General features: G+C 36.4%; 1 protein-coding gene across 4 annotated transcripts in view; it reads right to left on the bottom strand.

The window, feature by feature from the left end:
* Positions 1-22,509, bottom strand: part of ARID2 (AT-rich interaction domain 2) — a 161,213-nt gene that overhangs the window by 9,329 nt on the left and 129,375 nt on the right. For all 4 annotated transcript variants that reach the window (XM_023643424.2, XM_023643426.2, XM_070271289.1 and 1 more), the window contains 4 exons: positions 5,396-5,534; positions 5,218-5,303; positions 2,828-2,951; positions 2,643-2,734 (listed from right to left, as the gene is read on the bottom strand). In XM_023643424.2, the coding sequence (XP_023499192.1) occupies positions 2,643-2,734; positions 2,828-2,951; positions 5,218-5,303; positions 5,396-5,534 (441 nt within the window). The remainder of the gene's footprint in view (positions 1-2,642; positions 2,735-2,827; positions 2,952-5,217; positions 5,304-5,395; positions 5,535-22,509) is intronic.

The following is a 22,509-nucleotide window of genomic DNA, read 5'->3' as shown; positions in this document are numbered from 1 at the left end:
TATTTGATTTTTAAATAAGACCCATGTATTACACTGATACAAGATATGTACATCAAGAAGAGGGGAAACTGATTGCAATTCTCCAGAGCTCAAGCTTAATGAGAATGGAGATAAACTCATTTAAACATTTTACATTATTCAAACAATCAGATTCTTAATTTCAAATTAAAAAATGCTGACATTTCATACTGTTTAGTATACTGTACTGTTAAGAATGAAGGTAAATTTCTATGTATCTTCCTGTTGATCTGCAATTTTCTTATTGTAAACAGAATTGCTTTAGTCTAAAAAACCACGCCCTGTGACTTATTCCACCAGAGATGAGAGCTATCAACAAAGAATTATGTTTTGCAGTCATCTGATTTCCTACACTCTTTTCTTGACATACGTGGGTTTTACCAGATTCTCTGCCAGTATTCTTGCTCAAGTGAAACTCCCCATCACTGGAGATATTCAAGAGATTCTGTACAGGGATTTCAACCTGACTGAGAGGGGGAATGGGAAGAATTTAATGGTCTGATTTAATTCTTTTGCTTCTGCTATTCTAAGATCATAGGAACTGAAGATGCCAGAAGACATTTGGAAGGTTTAGAGTTAAATAAAATAACAAAGTCAACATAAAGCAAAAACAGTAAAATGGAAACTTTTGGCTAAATAAAATATATTAGACTTAGCCAAAGTGGCTTTGCTGTAAGCCTAAAAATATGTGATTTGAATGTGAGGAAAAAGTTATAAAATTACTTTTAGAATTCCAATTGTCTTCACAAATTCCAGATCAGGACTCTAGGAAAAAATGAATTTGTGAGACTTCTTTTCTTCCATCTGTCTATCCATCAAATACTTACTGAATCACTATTACATTCCCAACGCTGTGCTAGGCACTGAAGACACAAAAACGACAAACACTCAATCCCTGCTTTCAAAGATCTCACTGTCTAAGGTGGTGATGTGCACTGCGTAGGGTGGGAAAGGGTACTCTCGCAATCCAGGTTCGCGTAGGGTAGTGAGGAAGATGTCAGGAAAGGAAGCAGTAACCCCAGGGTTGAATCGTGAAGGACTAGGAATTGGAGATTATCTATAATGTATTGGGCACTGTGCTAGGTGTTCAGGTGACAAAGATTAATCAGAGAAAGTCTGCACACAGGTCAGTAGGGGAAAAAAGCCATATAAAACCTATTTACAAAACAATGAGATTAAATGCTGTAAGACAGACGTGTTAAAAAATAGAGCTGAACAAAGTGGGTAGGGAAGGGGAACACAGCACAGGAAAGGCGGCACACAGAAGCTAAAGTCTGGGCTGAATCAAGAAGGGCCTGCAGACAGTCGGCCGGCAGGCAACACAGGCGGAAGGCATTCTAGGCATGGAGAACAGTATGAGCACTGGCACAAAGGTACAGAACAAAAGTGTGACATGGAAGAGCCTAGCCTGATCAGGAATCTGCATGTGGTTAAGTTTGGCTGAAACTGAAAGGTAGGCTATGAAGAAAACGAGGGGTGCAGAGGGACACACAGCGAGAAGAGAGGAAGCAACCACGTTAGGAATGAAGCAAGGAGTCGCTAGTTTTCTTGTATGATTACTAAACCTTCATATTTCTTTTTTTCTGGAAAACTTTGCTTATTTTTTTGAGCGTTACTAATTTTTCTTATTCATCTGTGAGAATATTTGCTACACTAAAAATACTAACTTTTATCACTGCAAATACTTTTTTTAAAGTTCAGTTTCAAGTTTTACTCATCTTTAGTTTACTTAAGTTTTAAAATTGGATATAGTCAAATTCATTGCCTCATTTCCTTTTGTAATTGATACCACTGTTCCTATGTTTGGAAAATCCAATTGGAAGGTTATTGCAAAAATTACCATAAAAGACCTAACGCAAGGTAAAATGGGGGAGGACAACTAAGGTAGATTTAAGATATACTTAGGAGATGGGATTAATAGTGTGGGAGGAGAAAGACTTAGAGAGAAAGTCACTATCTTGGCGGCAAGATGCCTCAGAGCACAACTTCTCAAAGAAGGAGGCTGAGATGGGTCAGCTGAAGATGCAGGAAGAACACCAGAAAATTAGCTTCAAGCTTCAAGGGCGACAAGTTCCAAAAGGGATCAACAGAACATTCCACATCTGCTCTCTCTAGGATTCGTTATCATTCTAGTTTCTATATAGATCTACAAAATCCTGAGTTTCCCATTGATTGCTTCAGTCCATTTGAAAGTAACTTTAAAACTTCAGAGTGTTACAGTGAAGTTTAGCAACATCTATGAGTTCCATGGCTTCCTTAAAATGCCAGTTATCAAACTGAATTCCACTCTAATTCCAAATGATTCAAATGACCAATTCATTTTTCCCCTCAATAAACTAAGTTTTCTCTTTAGTAGATCTACTTATTGCTCTAAATTCTATAGCCAGCAAGAAAATTAACCTAATAAAACAAGTTAAAAGAAAACTTTTCGTTGTTTCAGCTTTCCTCTACTTTTTTGGCTTTTAAGAGATCGTGATGCCCTGACCTTGGCATAAGCTTTTGGACATATTCACAAAACTGATGAGAAAAACAATGACTAAAATACAGATATCTAATCTCATTAACTTATATGTAAAAGTAAAATAGTCTAAATTCACTTTGGCTATGGAAAACAGATTACTCACCTGCGACCACATTCTGAGTATTTACCAATATTTTTTAATATTAAGGCAGCTGTTAGTCGGATGTGTTTAGTTATTGGTCCCTCTTTTTCATCCTTAAAAAGAATGGAAAAGAAAAGAAAAAGAATAAAGATCTAAATCATACAGTGCTCACACCTTTACAGATAGGGCTTTCAAGGCTCGCTTACTGTAAAATCTCGAAAGACAAGGTTTCTCGATCCTCTCCTTAGAGCCATAAGGGCAGCACTGGGATGATTCACAATGGCCTTTTGTGCTCTTGGAGTTGAGCTTGTGCCCCCTACAGCTGGCTGCCTGAAATGATCAGAGAAAGAAAGAAACTGTTACACAACACTGCAGACAGATTGACAGTGACAACCAACTTGCCAACCCCTAAGGTGGTTACTTTGAAACTTTGGATACAGAATGAATAAAAGTTTCCAGGGTCCAGCATTAATGTTTATTCTTTGTGTCAGCCTAGGCAAAGGGGCTCTAAGTATTAAGGTTAGTTCCAAGTCTTTTATTTTCCAATCTATCATTTTAAGGCAAATGACTGCTGTTCTAGCACAGTCCATCTTTAAAGTTACTGTGCTGGTGAACATGCAATCAAAACAAATACAACACAGTATCAAAGTTGTGGCATTCACATTTTTGAATGCAATGTGAAGATGTTAACAAAGAGCTAAATAGTCTACAATTTGAGTTGCAAATTATTTTTGCTAAACAGTATCATTACCTAAGGATGTATTGGTACCAGTATAGATCACCCAGCAAAAGATAACTTAAGATGATAATAGCATGAAATTGTGCTAAATACTACATTCCAAATGATTACTTCGTTATGTAATCTTACTTTTCACCATTATTTAATAATTTCAATCAATCCTTCAGTACAGTTCTGTTCTTTATGAAAGATATAGAATGGAGGGACTACAGAGATGAATTTTGCATAAAATCAGATTTAAATTACTCTAGATGTCCTTGGCCAAGCAGAAAAATTGCATCAATTTCTGTCATGTTCTGGTGAGGCAATGATGGAAAGAACACTGACTTGCATGTGAGGAACCCTGCCTCTTTCTGACACTATAACTAGCTGCGTGACTTTGAATATTTCAGTTTGCCCCTCTGTGCTTCAGGTTGCACATCTGTAAAGCGGGTATATTTCTGGCACTTTTTTACATAAGTAAACTAATTTTGAAGATTAAGTAAGTTAACATAAAAACAATCTTTAAATTGTAAACCAGTTTATAACTACATCTATATGTCTACAGATATTGTCATATGGATATAAACCATTATTAGAGTCTATGTGTAAGTAACAAAGATTTTTGGTTAATTGTAACTGATATACTAAATGTTTCTTCCTCTAAACTTGAGCAAAACCAAATGTAGTCTAATATACTCTCATAAGCTATAAATTAAATAAAGTGAAAATTATAGAAAAAGATATTTGGCAGAAAAATGACTGTCCACTGCCGTTAGGATAAAATCCAACCTCATGATAATGGCTTATGAGACCCCCAGCTGTTGAGTCCTCATTATCTGGGTCTCAATTTGATTGCACTTTCAACCGGAAAGCCTTCCCTGGTCTCTTAGATTGACTTAACTGGGCTCTCACAGCGCCTCGTGCATATCTTCGTTTTAGTACTTATTACACTGCACAGGAAGAATTACTAATACCTCTCACTGGATCTCCAGACACTTAAGAACAGCAAAACACATCTTGGTCATGTGTACCTCATGCTATACTTTAGTGCCTAGCACAGAGTAGATGCTCACTAAACAGTAATGGAATGAATAAAGTATGTAAGCAGCTTCTGTGTTTCCATTTCTAGTTCTCCTTCTAGAATTTCAGTTGTCAATTTATAGACTATAATCTTATTCTTAAAATTCCCTATGTCTGGCACAATGCCCATACATAACAGTATCTCAATAAATGGTGACAAATTATTTTCACAATTTGAGAGCTAAAAATATTATTTAGGTTATAGAATCTACAACTAAAGCCCTCAATTAGAAACAGAATAGGAGATATTATGTAAATCTAATAAGGACCTTACAGGAATCTACAACCAACTCAGAACTTGACTACATGCATTACAAGTATGTGTTCATGAAAAAATAGGTCAATGAATAACCACATGGTAAAGGTCACATGTATACTCTTACACAGGACCCTCACATGCCACCTTGGCCTCCCCTCAGAGTAGCTGTAAGAAGAAATCTCTTTGCCATTATCAATTACATGTTTCAGTACTCTCTCAAAGAAGAACCATATATATATTTTCAGTTTACAAAGCATTTCTTATATATCATCTGTCATTACTTCCAGTGACTTCTCTACAAAGTAGAATCAAAATGTTAGAGCTACAAGGTACTTACAGACAACGTGGTCCAGCCAATAAGAAAAGTGATGCCAAGAGAATTTAAGCAATTTGAACAGGATCACTCAGCTGGTTAATGGTAGGACCAGAACCCAGGTTTCCTGTCTCCCGATATGCTAAGATGCCTTTCATTGTCACTATGTTTTCCTGATTTTTCTTTGTCTATGTATAAAAGGAAGTAAAGTCATGTTCCTTACTTGGTAGAAGATTTTTGACTTCCTGCTTGTCCTGGTTCATCTTGTTTTAATCCTGCAAGCAGGGCATCCTTTGAACAGTGCTTATCCTTTTGTGAGACAGAGGAAGTAAAAGAATAGGCATCAATATCTTGAATGCGACCACATGAGTTACTGACCAAATAGCATTAAGAAAGTATACCTGTAAGTGGGTAATAAAAGAAAACCTCTGTCGCTGAAAAGGCTCACAACCTTCCCAAAGACACTGCCCTGGATACACATCTTTCCCTCCATGTTCAGTCGCCGCGTGGTAGAAAACCTGGGAGGGCGTCTGAAACCACCTACAAAAATACAAGTAGTAGACATGTTCTGACACTGGGATGTTTCCTTTAAAATAGAAAACTTGCTCTCCTAACACAAAAATTCCAGATCAATATAGAGAAATATTAAGCAAAATATTGAAAACAAATCTCAAGTTCATTTCATTTCAAAGAACATTTTGAAATATTTCGAAAATTTCTCTGCTTATATTTCCAAGTGAAATCCTTCAACTGTACTGAACACTTTTGGTAATTTGTTTTAAGTTTAATATGTTTAATCCTCTATTCCCTACCTTCAGTAAAGGTCAGCTGAGAAATTCTTGAAAGTAAATGAAAAATCATTTTAAAACACAACAGATTATCTTATAAACAAACACCATACTCTATTGTACTTTTATAAGCTGCTCAAGCATTTACTAGATTTCATATTACATATAATAAACTCGAGAAAATTCAATCTAACAATCTAAATGCAACAAGGTTTGCTAAGTCTGGCTTTTTAGTTGAATTCACATTTTGCATGTCTGTCCATGTTTAAGAAGTCACATCTCTCATTTCTCCAACATCATATCCTACTCATTCATGTAGCCTGGGGATTAACAACACAGATGTCTGAGTGGGTAACTGGCCAAGGATGTAACTAATTAGAATAATTAGAATACATGGCAATGAGAGAGAATACTGGAATCCAGACAGCAAAGAATATGTTAAAAGTCTTCAATTACTAATTAGTAACTCAAATATTTGTACAATCGATATCTTTAAAGTTTGTGGCAGAGCTCTCTTAGGATTTGAATTTTTATGGATGTTATATAAACATCTATATTTGAACCAATCTTTGATGTGCAGTATATATACAATACTTCAAATTAACATTCCTTCAGGAAATGACTGACACTTTAAAATGAATTTTAATCAAAAGAATAACTGAATAATTATAAAAGACAATGTCAAAAGTCATTACAGATTACCTATTTCTTTCTTTCTTTTTCTTTTTTTTTAGGTGAGAAAGATTTGTCCCTGAGCTAACACCTGTTGCCAATCTTCCTCTTTTTGCTTGAGGAAGACTGTCCCTGAGCTAATGGGGGTGCCAGTCTTCCACTATTGTGTATGTGGGTACGACCACGGCATGGGCTTGATGAGCAGCGTGTAAGTCCGCACCCAGGATCCGAACCTGCGTACCCCAGGCCACCAAAGAGGACTGCGTGAACTTAACCACTATGCTACCGGGCCAGCCCCAGAGAGTATATATTTTTTATCATTCGTATTCATCTATATAAATACCTACCAAAAGTTTACTGTGAAACTATCATGGACTGGAAGAATTAATATTATTAAATGTCCATACTACCCAGAGCAATCTACAGATTCAATGCAATCCCTATCAAAATTCCAATGGCACTTTTCAGAGAAATAGAACAAACAATCCTAAAATTTGTATGTATGGAAGCACAAAAGACCCCAAAGAGCCAAAGCAATCTTGAGAAAGAACAAAGCTAGAGGCATCATGCTCTCTGATTTCAAACTATATTACAAAGCTATAGTAATCAAAACAGTATGGTATTGGCATAAAAACAGACACACAGATCAATGGAACAGAATAGGGAGCCCAGAAATGACCTTGAGGGCATCATGCTAAGGGAAACAAGTCAGATGAAGACAAATACTGTATAACTTCACTTACATGTGAAATCTAAAAAAGAGCCAAACTCACAGATAGAGAAGAAATTGGTTGCCAGAGGTGGAGGACAGGGGGTGAGTGAAATGGGTGAAGGGAGTCAAAAGGTACCAATCTCCAGTTATAAAATAAATAAGTCACTGGGATGGAATAAAAAAAAAAGTTTACTGTGAAACTAAAATCAGTAAGTACATTTTTAGTTTTGGAATTTCTTTTTAATTTTCAGTACTCACAATGCTATTAATATGAAATAAATAAGACTGGAGCTCTGTTATATAGATAATAATTGTCACAGGGAAGCATTTCTTATTGTGTTTTTAAGATTTTTCCCTAAATATTATTATAAATGTACTACTACTGGTCACTAGTCAAAACGATAGCTGTTTCTAAAGTATTTTGCAATACATTAAAAGAATCAAGCTTATTTACAATACGCAAAATTGATGAATTACCAGTCATCAGAAAAAAGGATCAAGTTAGTGCTTCTTTAAATCAATTTTAACTACTAAATATACACAATTGTGTGTGTGTACAGTTTTAAGACAACAGGGATTTTTAAGTGCTCATCACTTTACCTGCCCAACACAGTCTATTATTTCCCTCTTATCTACTACCTTTCCCCTCATCCTAAGTCCATTTCCTCTCTATTTATCTAACCACTCAAGTCATACAAACCATTCACTGACAAGGTGGTACAAGGTGAAGTTCTAAAATAATGAATGAGGGGCAGGACCAGTGGCACAGTGGTCAAGTTCTCGTGCTCTGCTTTGGTGGCCTGTGGTTCACTGGTTCAGACCCCAGGTGCGGACCTCTGCACCACTTATCAAGCCATGCTGAGGCAGCGTCCCACATATAAAGTAGAGGAAGATGGGCACAGATATTAGCAGGGCTAACATCAGGGTCAGGGTTTCCTCAAAAAAAAAAAAAGAAAGAAAGAAAGAAAGAAAATAATAATGAATGAAGCTGGTTGCAATGATCATATGAGGGTGGAAAGAAGTTAAGGTTTCCAAATCCATTAAATGGAGTATCTGGATTTAAAACATTTAAACGCAATTTCAATGCAAAACAGATGCTGAATTCTCAGAATATTATGGATTTCTCTGGGATGTGGGGGGAGAAGAATAAGAGTGAGGTGGATGCCACTACTGCTTACCAGTGTGCCTAAAACAATTTTCCTTTCTACTACCTTACCGTCAATAACCCCCCCAAATAAACAACACGCTCATTTAAAGAAATCAGAAAAATTCAAAAGAACAGCCAAATGAAAATAAAATTCTCTGTGATTCAATTACCTGGACCGTTAACATTTTGGTATATTTCCTTTAAGCCTTTCTCTCTTTTGTGTATGTGTTTTTAAACAAAACTGGGACTGTTACTGATACAGTTTTACATACTGCTGCCACAGTATGGCTATGTGGTGCCTTGGTACAAATTAAAAGAACGCTCTTCCTTAAGAGACTTTGCTGCTATCTGCTAAAAAAAGGTTGTAATAAACATACAGTTTCTGACACATACAATGTGAATGGTGTCCCCCGTCCCCCCGATGCGCAACAGTGGAAGCACTAGGCAAATAACGTTTCACTGAAACTCACTTTACTGACTGGTAATCTAGCTTTCAAGGTGGTTGTGAGGCTTACATTTGATGATACGTGTAAAATTATTTGGCAAAGAGTAGGCCAACATAAACGAGAGCTATCACCGTCAGGATCACTACTGGTAGGCAGTAGCAGTCGGAGCAGTGCCACTACCAACCTCCTGTCATTTCACCTCGCCCATCTTACTAATCATCCACCCGGGGACTGTTTCCACAACTGTTCCAAAACTGCCAACCTTTGCTCAATAAAGTTTTAGTCCAAGTCAATGCTGCCTACTATCAAGTGACTCTCATCATCAGTCACAACTCATTTTATTAATTTTTGCTCCTGAAAACATTCCCCATGGAAACTGTTCCAAACTTTTTTCACCTTTTGTTAAACACTAAACTTCAATCTTATTATTTTAGAGCTTGTTCCCCCGCATTAGTGTTAAGTTTGCAAATTTGGGGACAATGTCTTAGTTTCATGTCTTTGAAAAACAAAAGGCTTACTACTGAAAGAACTAAGTTTACTCTTTTTGAGGTTCCTTAACTTCCTCCCTATACTAAATCTTCTGTCATCACGCACCCTTTCCTTCCCTTGGATCTTAACCATAAGTAGCCACTATTTCCAGGGTTAACTCCACTTATATACTGAATTGTACTGTGTTCCTTCATTCCTATCCCCTTTTGCAGCTTCTCTTTTCCTTTCTAGTGAATCCTATACTTAAGTGTAACGATATATATGCTACTCCAAGTAAAAACAACACTTGTTCTTTGATTCTGTTATTTTCTCAAAAGATAGGAACTAGATTTACAATACCTGGCAAGGCAATGAAAAATTTAATATTTAATACATTTATTATAGTAACCTTATCTGACACTTTTTTCTCAGTCATTGGCCATCTTTCGAAGATACATATGATTTTCAATTACATCATCAATATAGTTTACAACGGCTAGTCCTCTGCTCATTACTCAAATAACTGCAGCTAAGTCCCAGGATTAGCTTTCATTCTTTCATTCCAATCCCCTTGAGTCAAATTCTTTTTTCTTTTATCCAGATGACAAGCTGTTTGGTTCAAGTGAACAAATTAGTCACATAAGGCTACTAGGTGCAAGTTTCCTGATGCCAGCTGCCCTAGGCTGCCACTTAAGGTTAAAACACTTTCTACCTGAACTAAAATAAAGCCAACAACCGTTACTTTAAGGTGTAATTTATACTATAATTATTACTATCACTTTTCCTACCATCAAACAATTTCCTAGGCATCATAAACACATAAGAGAAGTAAATAAAGCATAATTTTTCTACTACCTTAAGATTTTATTATTTAAAAACCTGCAATCTATACAAGAGGTCATATATATTAATAATACACAGTACATATCATGATACTGTAATAATTCACCATATTCAAAAGAATAACTTAAAGCCAAACATCGGTGGTTATAAAGCTAAGATTGTTTCCTCTGATTTTAAAACATAAATAACAGGGATGAAAATAGCACTTTAGTTCAGATAGTTTCATCTAGAGTTTTCTTAGTTGTTTAAGTTCTTGGCCGGCTATTTTTCTTTAATTATCAAAAAAGTATTTCACATCCTTCTTAATAGCCCTCCTGCTGCAAAAGAAAATTTAATTTGACTTAAAACACATGGTATATATATATTTTTTGCAGGAACCTTTTAGTTCCAAAGATGTGCATTTCAATGTTAATAAATGCACATAAATAATCATACTATATATCAAAAAAATCTATACTGCAAACATATTTTAGTTAAAAAAAAAAAGCCGTATTATTAGTTGTAGAACAATGAACTTTTACCTCAACTCTTGACATCTAATTGCTTTACACAGATAATATTCTGTGGCAAAAGAAATACCAAAGGTGTGCATTACTGTATATTTAAATGAGATTTAGTAACAAGTTACTAAAATCTGCAGGGGAAAACTCCAAGCCAACAACCTTGCTGGGAGACTAACTCAATTTTTATTATATCCAGTTGTAAAAGTTCCAAATGAAAAAAAAGACAATTAACTTTACTATTAAAAGAAATTAATTTATTGCCTTAATACAGAACTAAAAATTACAAATGCAAACTGGACAGCCCAAAATCAGTACTGGTGTTCTTAGAAACTAAATGTTACTGTTGCTGCAGGAATAAATTCTCCACTGTCAACTTCTTTGCCATAGTTAGTACAGATTCAAACCCACAGGAAGGAGTAACTAATTGACTGGCTCAGCAGCCAAGGGCAATGGGGGAGGAAGCAAGTATTTGGCCTCTTTTTTTTTTAGGCTTTTACAAAGAGAGAGATGTCCTGCCTCCAAGTAAGATTCAAATTATGTGAAATATCTCAAAAATAAGAAGGGGGTTCTGATTGAAGACAGCCAAAACTAACTATCTTGGCTCCACCTCCTTTCTTTCTAACAGTTAATAATATTATAATATTAACAATAATATTAGTATTATTAATTATAATTAATAGAGGAGAGATATCATCAAGATGGCAGTGTAGGCAGACTCTGAACTCACCTCCTCCCACAAACCAGGTTACAACTATTCTTGGAAAAATTACCCTAGAGAGAACTGAAAACTGGATGAAAGAACCCCCACAAGAAGAGACAGTCCTGACTGACACAGAAGAGGCAGAAACTCCTGGAGAGAACAAAGCCCCCTTTGCAAGCAGTGGAGCTTCACAGAAAGCCAGGCAGGAGCCACCCTAAGGTGTGCAGCCTTCCCTGGAGAAGTGGGGACCTGAGTGGGGGCATGTTACCACTATAAGCATCCTTCAGACTCAGAACAACTGAGACGAGCGTCATACTATCTGGCTTTGCTGGCTACTAACTATAACAGGGAATACCCCCAGAAAAGCTATTGACATAAGCAGAATAAGGCCAGCTCTTAAAGGACCCAGGCACAAATTAACCCATCTCAGAGAGCAACCTAAAATCACCAGAAAGAAAAGTACACAGTCCTTTGGAGACTTGCCTGGTAGGCTCTAGGTGCATCTCGGTAAGAGGTGAGACCTCTCTGGAGACTGAGATATTGGTGGTGGCCATTGTGATCTAGTATAGGCATGCTAACACAGATACTGGTAGACACCACTGGAGTTCTTCCCCTGGCCTGTTAGCCCAGGGTTCTGCCACATCCACTAGAGTGCAGATTTAGCCCAGTTCAGTCAAGGCAGACCCATCGTAGGGACTGGCCCCACCCAACAGCAAAGCCTCAGGCAACTTTTCAGCCTGCATAGACTGGGTGCTTGGATCCTCTACAGGCAGGTGAGTGTGTCTGCCTCTGTAGGGCAGGGCCTGTGTGAAGACCAGGTGAACTGTAGGGGGCATTGGAGGAGAAGTGGGGGCCTCAGCAGTGGGGCAACTGGGTATGCTTGAGGGGGTCAGGAAGTGTGCACAGGCCAGGACTGTGTCGATGGTATGTGGGGACCTGTAGTGGGTGGGGCTTATAAGTGGCAGAAGAGCTGTGCTTCACAAACAGCCATAAAGGGGATCGGCCCCACCTTCCAAAGCCTGAAACAACTGGGTGTTCTCATGCCTTGGGCCAGCTCCACTCAGCTGCAATTCTAAGAGAGCTGACAACATGCAGGCCTGAGGCCTACAAAACTGTAAGCCCCTGAGCTTAGCAAGCAGCCATACTGGGTGCTTACTCATTTAACAGGAAAACTGCAACAGGAGTGTGCTATTAGTCATTGTAGCCAACGGTGCTGGGGCTCCCCAAACCTGATTTACAAACAGCTGGCCAGAGAGGGAAAGCCTAGACTCCAGGGGGACCTGCAATAAGAGCAACTCTGCTGCAGAAGGACACAAGTTGCTGACACAGGGGTCACTCCTGGGACATTTGGACTGGTGATGAGAGGGAAGCACACTGCTGGGCCTCAAAAAGCATCTCTGACATAAGGCCACTTCTCCAAGAACAGGAGACATAGCTGACTCACCTAATACACAGATATAAGCACAGAGAAAGAGGCATAATGAGGAGGCAAAGGAATAGGTTCCAAGCAAGGGAACAGGACAAAATCCCATAAAAAGAACTAAATGAAACAGAAGTAAGCAAGCTACCCGATAAAGAGTTCAAACAAAAACTCATAAGGATGCTCATTGATATTGGAAGAAGACTGGATGAACACAGTGAGAACGTCAACAAAGAATAGGAAAATATAAAAAAGAACCAATCAGAAATTAAAAATTCACTAGAGAGACTCAACAGCAGAGTAGATGATACAGAATAACAGATCAGCAAGTAGATGAAAGACTAGAGGAAATCACCCAACCTGAACAGATAAAAAAGAATGAGAACAGTCTAAGGGAACTCTGGGACAACATCAAGCATGCTAACATTCATATTATAGGTGTCCCAGAAGGAGGAGAGAGAGACAAAGGGGCAGAGAATCTATTTGAAGAAATAATAGCTGAAAACTTTCCTAACTTAAGGAAGGAAACAGACGTCCAAATACAGGAAGCACAGAGAGCACCAAAAAGATAAACCCAAAGAGGCCCAAACCAAGACACATTATAATTAACATGTCCAAAATTAAAGATAAAGAGAGAATCCTAAAAGCTGCAAGATAAAGGCAACACGTGACATATAAAGGAAAGCCCATAAGACTATCAGGGGACTTCTCAGCCAAAACCCTACAGGCTACAAGCGATTAGCATGACTTATTTAAAGTGCTGAAAGGAAAAAAACCTACAACCAAGAATACTCTATCCAGCAAGGTTATCATTCAGAATTGAAGGAGAGAGAGTTTCCCAGACAAGCAAAAATTAAAGGAGTTTATCACCAAGAAATCAGTTCTACAAGAAATGCTGAAAGGACTTATTTAAGTGAGAAAGAGAAGACCACATATAGGGATAAGAAAATTATCAAAAAAAACTCCCCAAAAACTCAGGCAATAAAACCACTGATTAAGGCAAAACTACAGTAAATGCAGCAGATCAACCACTTATGAAGATATTATGAAGGTTAAAATAAAAAAGTACTGAAATTATGTATTTCAATGATAAAAGGGTAATGGATAGACACATACAAAATAAGAAATTAGATATGATTTCAAACACATAAAATGTGGGAGGATGGGAGTAAAAGAGTAGAGTTTTTAGAAAGAGGCCTAACTAGGGAAACTATCAACTCAATATAGACTGCTATAGATGTAGAATATTACATATGAACCTCATGGTAATCACAATCCAGAAACCTATAATAAATAAATAAGAGGAAAGAAATCAAATATATTACTAAAGAAAACCATCAAACTACAAGGGAAGAGAGTAAGAGAAGAAGAAAGGAACAGAGAAGAACTACTCAAATACCCAGGAAAAAGGGTAAAAAAATGGCAATAAATACATATTTATCAATAGCTACTTTAAATATCAATGAACTAAATGCTCCAATCAAAAGACATAGGGTGGCCGATTGGATTAAAAAAACAAGACCCATATATATGCTGCATACAAGAGACACACTTTAGACCTAAAAACACTCACAAACTGAAAGTGAAAGGCTGGAAAAAGACACTCCATGCAAATGGCAAAGAAAAGAAAGTTAGGGTAGCAATACTTATATCAGACAAAATAGACTTTAAAATAAAAACTGTAACAAGAGATAAAGAAGTGCACTACACAGTGATAAAGGGAACAATCCAAGAAGGGGATAGAACGCTTGTAAATATCTATGCACCCAACAGAGGAACAGCTATATATACAAAGCAATTATTAACAGACATAAGAGGAGAAATAGACAGTAACACAATAATAGTAGGGGACTTTAACTCTCCAGTTACACCAATGGATAGACCATCGAAACAGAAGATCAATAAGGAAAACACTGGCCTTAAACAACACATTAGACCTGACGGACTTAATAGATATACATATATATATAGAACATTTCATCCAAAACCTACAGAATACACATTCTTTTCAAATAGACATGGAACATTCTCCTGGCTTGATCACATGTTAGGATACAAAAGAAGTCTCAACAAATTTAGGAAGATTGAAATAATACCAAGCACATTTTCTGACCACAAAGGTATGAAATTAGAAATCAACTACAGGAAGAAAATCAGAAAAGCCACAAATATGTGGAGATTAAACAAAATGCTACTGAACAATGAGTAGGTCAATGAAGAAATCTAAGGAGAAATCAAAAAATACCTGGAGACAAATGAAAATGAAAATACAACATGCCAAAATCTACGGGATACAGCAAAAGTGGTTCTAAGAGGGAAGTTTATAGCAATTCAGGCCTACCTCAACAAACAAGAAAAATCCAAAATAAACAATCTGACAGTGCACCTATAGGAACTGGAAAAAGAACAGAGTCCCACATCAGCAGTAGGAAGGAAATAATAAAAATCAGAGCAGAAATAAATTAAATAGAGACTAAAAAAAAATACAAAAAATCAATGAAACCAGAGCTGGTTCTTTGAAAAGACAAATAAAATTGACAAACCTGTAGCTAGACTCACCAAGAAAAAAAGAGAGAAGGCTCAAATAAATAAAATCAGAAATGAAAGAGGAGAAATAACAATGGACACCCCAGAAATACAAGATTATAAGAGAATACTATGAAAAGCTATATACCAACAAATTGGATAATCTAGAAGAAATGGATAAATTCTTAGAATCATACAACTTTCCAAAACTGAATCCAGAAGAAGTAGAGAATTTGAATAGACCAATCACCAGTAAGGAGAATGAAACAGTAATCAAAAACCTCCCAAAAAATAAAAGTCCAGGACCAGATGGCTTCCCTGGTGAATTCTACTAAACATTCAAAGAAGACTTAATACCTATCCTTCTCAAACTCTTCCAAAAAACTGAAGAGGAAGTGAAGCTTCCTAACTCATTCTACGAAGCCAACATAATCTTGATACCAAAACCAGACAAGGGCAACACAAAAAAAGAAAATTGCAGACCAATATCACTGATGAACATCGATGCAAAAATCCTCAACAAAATACTAGCAAATCGAATACAACAATATATTAAAAAGGTCATACACCATGATCAACTGGGATTTATTCCAGGGATGCAGGGATGGTTCAAACATCCACAAATCATTCAACATGGTGCACCACATTAACAAAATAAAGAATAAAAATCCCATGATCATCTCAATAGATGCAGAGACATCATTTGACAAAATACAGCATCCATTTATGATAAAACCTCTGAATAAAATGGGTACAGAAGGAAAATATGTCAACATAATAAAGGCCATATATGACAAACCCACAGCTAACATCATTCTCAATGGAGAAAAACTGAAAGCTATCCCTCTAAGAACAGGAATCAGACAAGGATACCACTCTTATTTAACACAGTATTGGAAGTCCTAGCCAGAGCAATCAGGGGTCAGGGAAATAAAAGGGATCCAAATTGGAAAAGAAGAAGTGAAACTGTTACTATTTGCAGATAACATGATTTTATACACAGGAAACCCTAAATAATTCAGTAAAAAACTTTTAGAAATAATAAATGAATACAGTCAAGTTGCAAGATACAAAATCAACATATAAAAATCAGTTACATTTCTATACACTAACAACGAAGTAGAAGAGAAATTAAGAATACAATCCCATTTACAATTGCAACTAAAAGAATAAAATATCTAGGAATAAGCTTAACCAAAGAGGTGAAAGATCTATACACTGAAAACTATAAAACATTGTTGAAAGAAATTGAAGAAGACACAAAGAAATGGAAAGATATTCCCTGCTCTTGGATTGGAAGAATTAACATAGGTAAAATGTCCGTACTTCCTAAAGCAATCTATAGATTCAATGCACTCCCTATCAAAATTCCAACGTTTTTCACAGAAATAGAACAAAGAATCCTAAAATTTATATGGAACAACAAAGGACACCAAATAGCCAAAGGAATCCTGAGGAAAAAGAACAAAGCGGGAGGTATCACACTCTGTTTTCAAAATATACTACAAAGCTACAGTAACTAAAACAGCATGGTACTGGCACAAAAATAGACACACAGATCAATGGAACAGAATCGAGAACCCAGAAATAAACCCACACATATATGGACAGCTAATTTTTGACCAGGGAGCCAACAGCATGCAATGGAGAAAGCAGAGTCTCTTCAATAAACAGTGTTGGGAAAACTGGACAGCAGATGCAAAAGAACGAGAGTAGACCATTATCTTACACCATGCACAAAAATCAACTCAAAATGGACTAAAGACTTGAATGTAAGACCCGAAACCATGAAACTTCTAGAAGAAAACAAGCAGTATGCTCTTTGGCATCGGTCTTAAAGCACCATATTTTCAAGTACCATGTCTGACCAGGCAAGGGAAACAAAAGAAAAAATAAACAAATGGGACTACATCAAACTAAAAAACTTCTGCACAACAAAGCAAACCATCAACAAAATGAAAAGACAGCCTAACAATTGGGAAAGAATATTTGCAAACCATATACCAGATAAGAGGTTAATATCCAAAATATCAAAGAACTCCTATGTCTCAAAAGCAAGAAAACCAACAACCCAATTAAAAAACGGGCAAAAGATCCGAACAGAGATTTCTCCAAAGAAGACATACGGATGGCCAACAGGCACATGAAAAGATGTTCAATATCATTAACTATCAGGGAAATGCAAATCAAAACTACAACGAGTGGTGCTGTGTGTATTTGTGTGTTTTTAATGAGATAAATAAAGCACACAAATGAATTTGAAACTTTGGATACTCACCCAGACTCCTTGAAAGAGGTGGCAGTATATTACTTCACAGTGTTCTTGACAAAGCTGCACGCAGCATAAAGTACCTCCCCTACCCGAACTTCTGTTTGCTCAGTACTTACTGTGTATCTGGCATATTGATAAACATCATCTTATTTGATTGCTATGATGGCTCTCTGAAGATGGTAAAATTATCCCCACATTACTGCTGAGGAAACAAACTTTCTGTAAACTTTCCAGAGTCACAGAACTACATGGCAAGAGCAGGGATTTGAAAACAGAAACGTCTAACACAAAAGACCTGATTTTTTCCTACTAAACTAGAATGCATGATTGTTTACTTGGATAACATGCATAAATTTATTACCAGGTAAAAACTGAGGTAGCCTTTTATAGACAGTATCTATGATGATATAAATTATTTCTTTTTTTAAATGCTGGCAAATTCTGAAAGCATACTAGGTTTAAGAGATTAGCACTGGTACATAATTTTCCTTATTCTGTGCATAGTTTCCATAGAATAAATAAAGTTTATTAGTACACTGCGGCCTAGATTCTCATGCTAGGAAATTATTTTCACAAATATTTTAAATAACACTGAAATGGACTTCAACACAATTTGGCAAATTTGTCCCATGGTATATAACTTTTTGGTTTGGGGTACGATCTTTAAGTATTCTTTGATATTCACTGCTTGGAAGAATGAAGTAAGGTAAAAAAAAAAGAAAAGTCTGCCACCAACTGTGCCAACTGTGGAAGAAATTAGGGCTTTTCCTAATATATTTTTTTTAATTAATGGCAGATCAATAGTTAAGGCCCAAGGAATATGTACTTCTCAAACTGATGCTACCAAAAAATATTGTTACATGAAATTAATCTCATATTTACAAAGGCGTATGAGTTCAAATTTTAAGTATAATAATATTAGCAAAATACCCAGTGATTCTAGAGCTTTTACATAAAATCTTTTAAAAACAAAAAAACAGCAAGATGATGGAACTGTTCCTCTGACAGTAGAAAAGGCAAGATGCCAACAACCCAGGTCAGCAAAGAACTGTTGACTACAGAATCAAGCTAGTTAATCTTCATTCATTTAACTCACTCAACAAATATTAATCAAAAGCCTTTTATGTGCCAGATATTGTGCTAATGTGATAAAACTTTCAGAGGGGAAAGCATCAACCCTCTGAAGACATCTTCTGGGGTTATGATCACAAAATTCAGACAAAAGATGCTATAAAACAAATTTCTATTTTATTCTCCTATTGCTATGCAATTCAAGGTACTGATCAATGTAACCACTGATTAATTTCAACCTAAGCTGTCAACTTAACTCGAATTAAGCAGTCATTGATGCATGATAAATTTCCACTATGGATACTTTACTTATCAAATATTTTCAAATCATCAAGATGTCAATTTTATATATCATACTCAACTAGTCTTTAGGTACTTCTTTACACTGAAATAAAATGTATAAAACTGCTACTAGTTTTTGTTAACTATTTCAATTTTTTTTCATTTATTTAAACTGACTACATGATTTCTGAAACATCAATTACTAGAAGAAATTAAAGATTTACCATGAAATTTGGATGATACTTCTGGAAGAAGTAGAAGCACATTTATTGAGAATACAAATTCTACCTACCTATAAGTTTTTATTCATTTGTAACATATAGCGAGGTTGAGGTTTGTTCTTGCTGTTTTCTGTTATTTCCCATCAGACCAACCATTATTCAAACCTCATCTTCCTACAAAAATACTATTCAGGTTTGTATAGTTGGCATAATAAAACCTTATGTTAGAATCTTTAGGAGGAATTACAACTGTATAAGGTTCAGCAGGAACCCAATGGTCTGAACCTCAACACCACCTGAGTAGATTCCCGGGTGGTCAGGGAATATCAAGTTTATCAGTACAAATAAAAGTCTCTGGTTTCTAACTCACACAACTGAACAATAAGAAAGCAACAACCCAATCAAAAAGTGGGCAGAGGCGATGAACAGACACTTTTCCAAAGAAGATATACAGATGGCCAATAAACACATGAAAAGATGTTCAACATCACTAGTCATCAGGGAAATGCAAATCAAAACTAGACTAAGATACCACCTTATGCCATTAAAACTGCTATAATCACTAACACTAAAAATAACAAACGTTGGAGAGGGTATGAAGAGAAGGGAACCCTCAAACATTGCTGGTGGGAATACAAACTGATGCAGCCACTATGGAAAACATCATGGAGATTCCTCAAAAGACTAAAAATACAACTACCATATGACCCAGCTATCCCACTACTGGGTATCTATCCAAACAATTTGAAATCAACAATCCAAAATAACACATGCAGCCCTATGTGCATTGCAGCACTATTCACAATAGCCAAGACATGGAAGCAACCCAAGTGCCCATCGACTGACGATTGGATAAAGAAGATGTGGTATATATACACAATGGAATACTACTGAGCTAGAAAAAAAGGATGAATTTATCCCATTTGCAATAACATGGAAGGACCTAGAAGGAATTATGCTAAGCAAAATAAGCCAGTCTGAGAAAGACAAACACCAGATGATTTTACTCATATGTGGAATATAAACAAGTACTTGGACAAAGAAAACAGTTCAGTGGTTACCAGTGGAAGGGGGGTGGGGGTGGGCACAGAGGGTGAAGGGGAACACTTATGTGGTGACAGTCAAGAAATAACGTACAACTGAAATCTCACATTGATGTAAACTATTATGAACTTAAAAAAAAAAAAAAAGTCACTGGTTCCTAGACAGAACAGCTTCCACACTGGAAATGTTTGTCTAGAATGAATTTGAGAGTCTCTAAATTCCTGCTTTGACCCTTAATGATGCAAATACAAACAAAATACAGATTATGTTTCTCCCAAAGGGAAATAATTTTCATGTCTTCTGTAGCAGTTATTAATTAGATATCTACGAGGAGCAATATATTCTGAAAAAGTGGCTTTCAAATTGTCTTTTGTAGCCATAGAACTCTCTTTTCCAACTAAATTGTGACTGAAAATCTCTACACATAAAGCAAAAAGTAGAGCTCCTATGGTAAAGGTAAGTTGGAGGGACTCTTTTAAACTCCCCCTTTATCCTTTATCCCTTTATTCAGAGAACACTGTGGCCAAGACACACTACTGAACAATGAATGTAAATGCTTGGCTACCAAGAGGCATTGAGTCCTTTCCTCCAATTGCGTAGAATTAAAAAAGTAAGTTCATAGGTATTTTTTATTACAGGGAATGTTTTGGGTCCCCTTCCTTAAAAAAAAGAATCAAAGATAAAATATAATCACACATTATTTATGCATTTCAAACTATAAACTAACAGTTAACATTAGGCTGACAATATACAAATAAGAATAAAGACAAGGATGAGGACCTTCCAGTTTCTGCTCAGATGTGTAAAGAGCTTAGAAGTTATCACTCCCATCCTTAGAACAAGAAAAAAGCTGCACACACTGAAGATTAACAACTCTTCTTAAAATCATCAGAGAACCGACATACCGAGGCATATCATATTCAAACTGCTAAAAACCAAAGATAAAAAAATCTTGAAAGAAGGGCCAGCCTGGTGGCACAGTGGTTAAGTTTGCATGCTCTGCTTTGGCAGCTGGAGGTTCGCTGGTTCAGATCCCGGGTGTGGACCTACACACTGCTTATCCAAGCCATGCTGTGGCAGGAATCCCACCTATAAAATAGAGGAAGATATTAGCTCAGGGCCAATCTTCCTCAGCAAAAAGAGGAGGATTGGCAGTGGATGTTAGCTCAGGGCTAATCTTCCTCAAAAAAAAAAAAAAACAGATAAATTTATTAAAAAAAGAAATCTTGAAAGAAACTGGAGGAAAAGACACTTTACTGCTAGAACAAGGATAAGATTACACAGGATGATTCTTGAGAAACTTGCACGAAAGAAGAGTAGAGTGAAATATTTAAAGTGTTGAAAGAAAAAGATCCACCAACCTAGAATTTTGTGTCCACAAAATTATCTTTCATGTATTTGGCGATTATAGCTTTTGGATAAGTGAAATGAATGACAGCAATGGCATAAAGGACACTAGGAAAGAAGTAAGAACACTCTTTTACAAGGCACCTGCACTTCCCATAAAGGGGTACATTGTTGTCTAAAAGAGGACTTAGATGAGCTGTAAATATATATTTCAAACTCTAGGATGACCATAAAAAAATTTTAAAAGAAGTATAATTGATATGCTAAGAGAGAGGAGAAAATAAAATCATATATTCAATTAAAACCAAAAAAAGCAGAAAAACATGGGCAAAGAACAAGTGAAATGAATAGAAAATACAAATATGAAAGATAGTAATACAACTATATCTATAATCATTTTAAATGTGAATGGTCTAAATATACTAATTAAAAGACAAAGACACCAGCAGAGTGGATTAAAAAAACAAAACCCAACTATGCATGCTTAAATATAAAGACACAGATTAAAAGTAAAGAGATGGAGAAAGATACACCATGCCAACGCTATTCAAAAGAAAGCTGCAATAACTATATAAATTTCAGACAAAGATGACTTCAGAGCAAGAATATTACGAGGGATAAAGAGGGACATCACATAATGATAAGCAGGTCAGGTCTTCACAAAGACATAAAATTCTTAAGGTATATACTCCTAACACACAGCATCAAAATATGAGATAAAATCTGCTAGAACTGCAAGGAGAGGGAACGGCCCCATGGCAGAATGGTTAAGTTCATGGGCTCTGCTTCAGTGGCCCAGGGTTTCACCGGTTCAGATCCTGGGCATGGACATGGCACCGCTCATCAGGCCACACTGAAGCGGTGTCCCACATGCCACAACTAGAAGGATCCACAACTAAAATATGCAACTATGTACTGGGGGGATTTCAGGAGAAAAACGAGGGAAAAAAAGGAAGATTGGCAACAGTTGTTAGTTCAGGTGCCAATCTTTAAAAAAAAAAAAAAAAAACTGCAGGGAGAGCTAGACAAAGCCACTATTATACTTGGAAATTT

Source organism: Equus caballus, chromosome 6 (assembly GCF_041296265.1).
Source record: "Equus caballus isolate H_3958 breed thoroughbred chromosome 6, TB-T2T, whole genome shotgun sequence".
NCBI lineage: Eukaryota > Metazoa > Chordata > Mammalia > Perissodactyla > Equidae > Equus > Equus caballus.
Note: the sequence above shows the minus strand (reverse complement) of the source record. Positions and strands in the feature narration are given on the sequence as shown.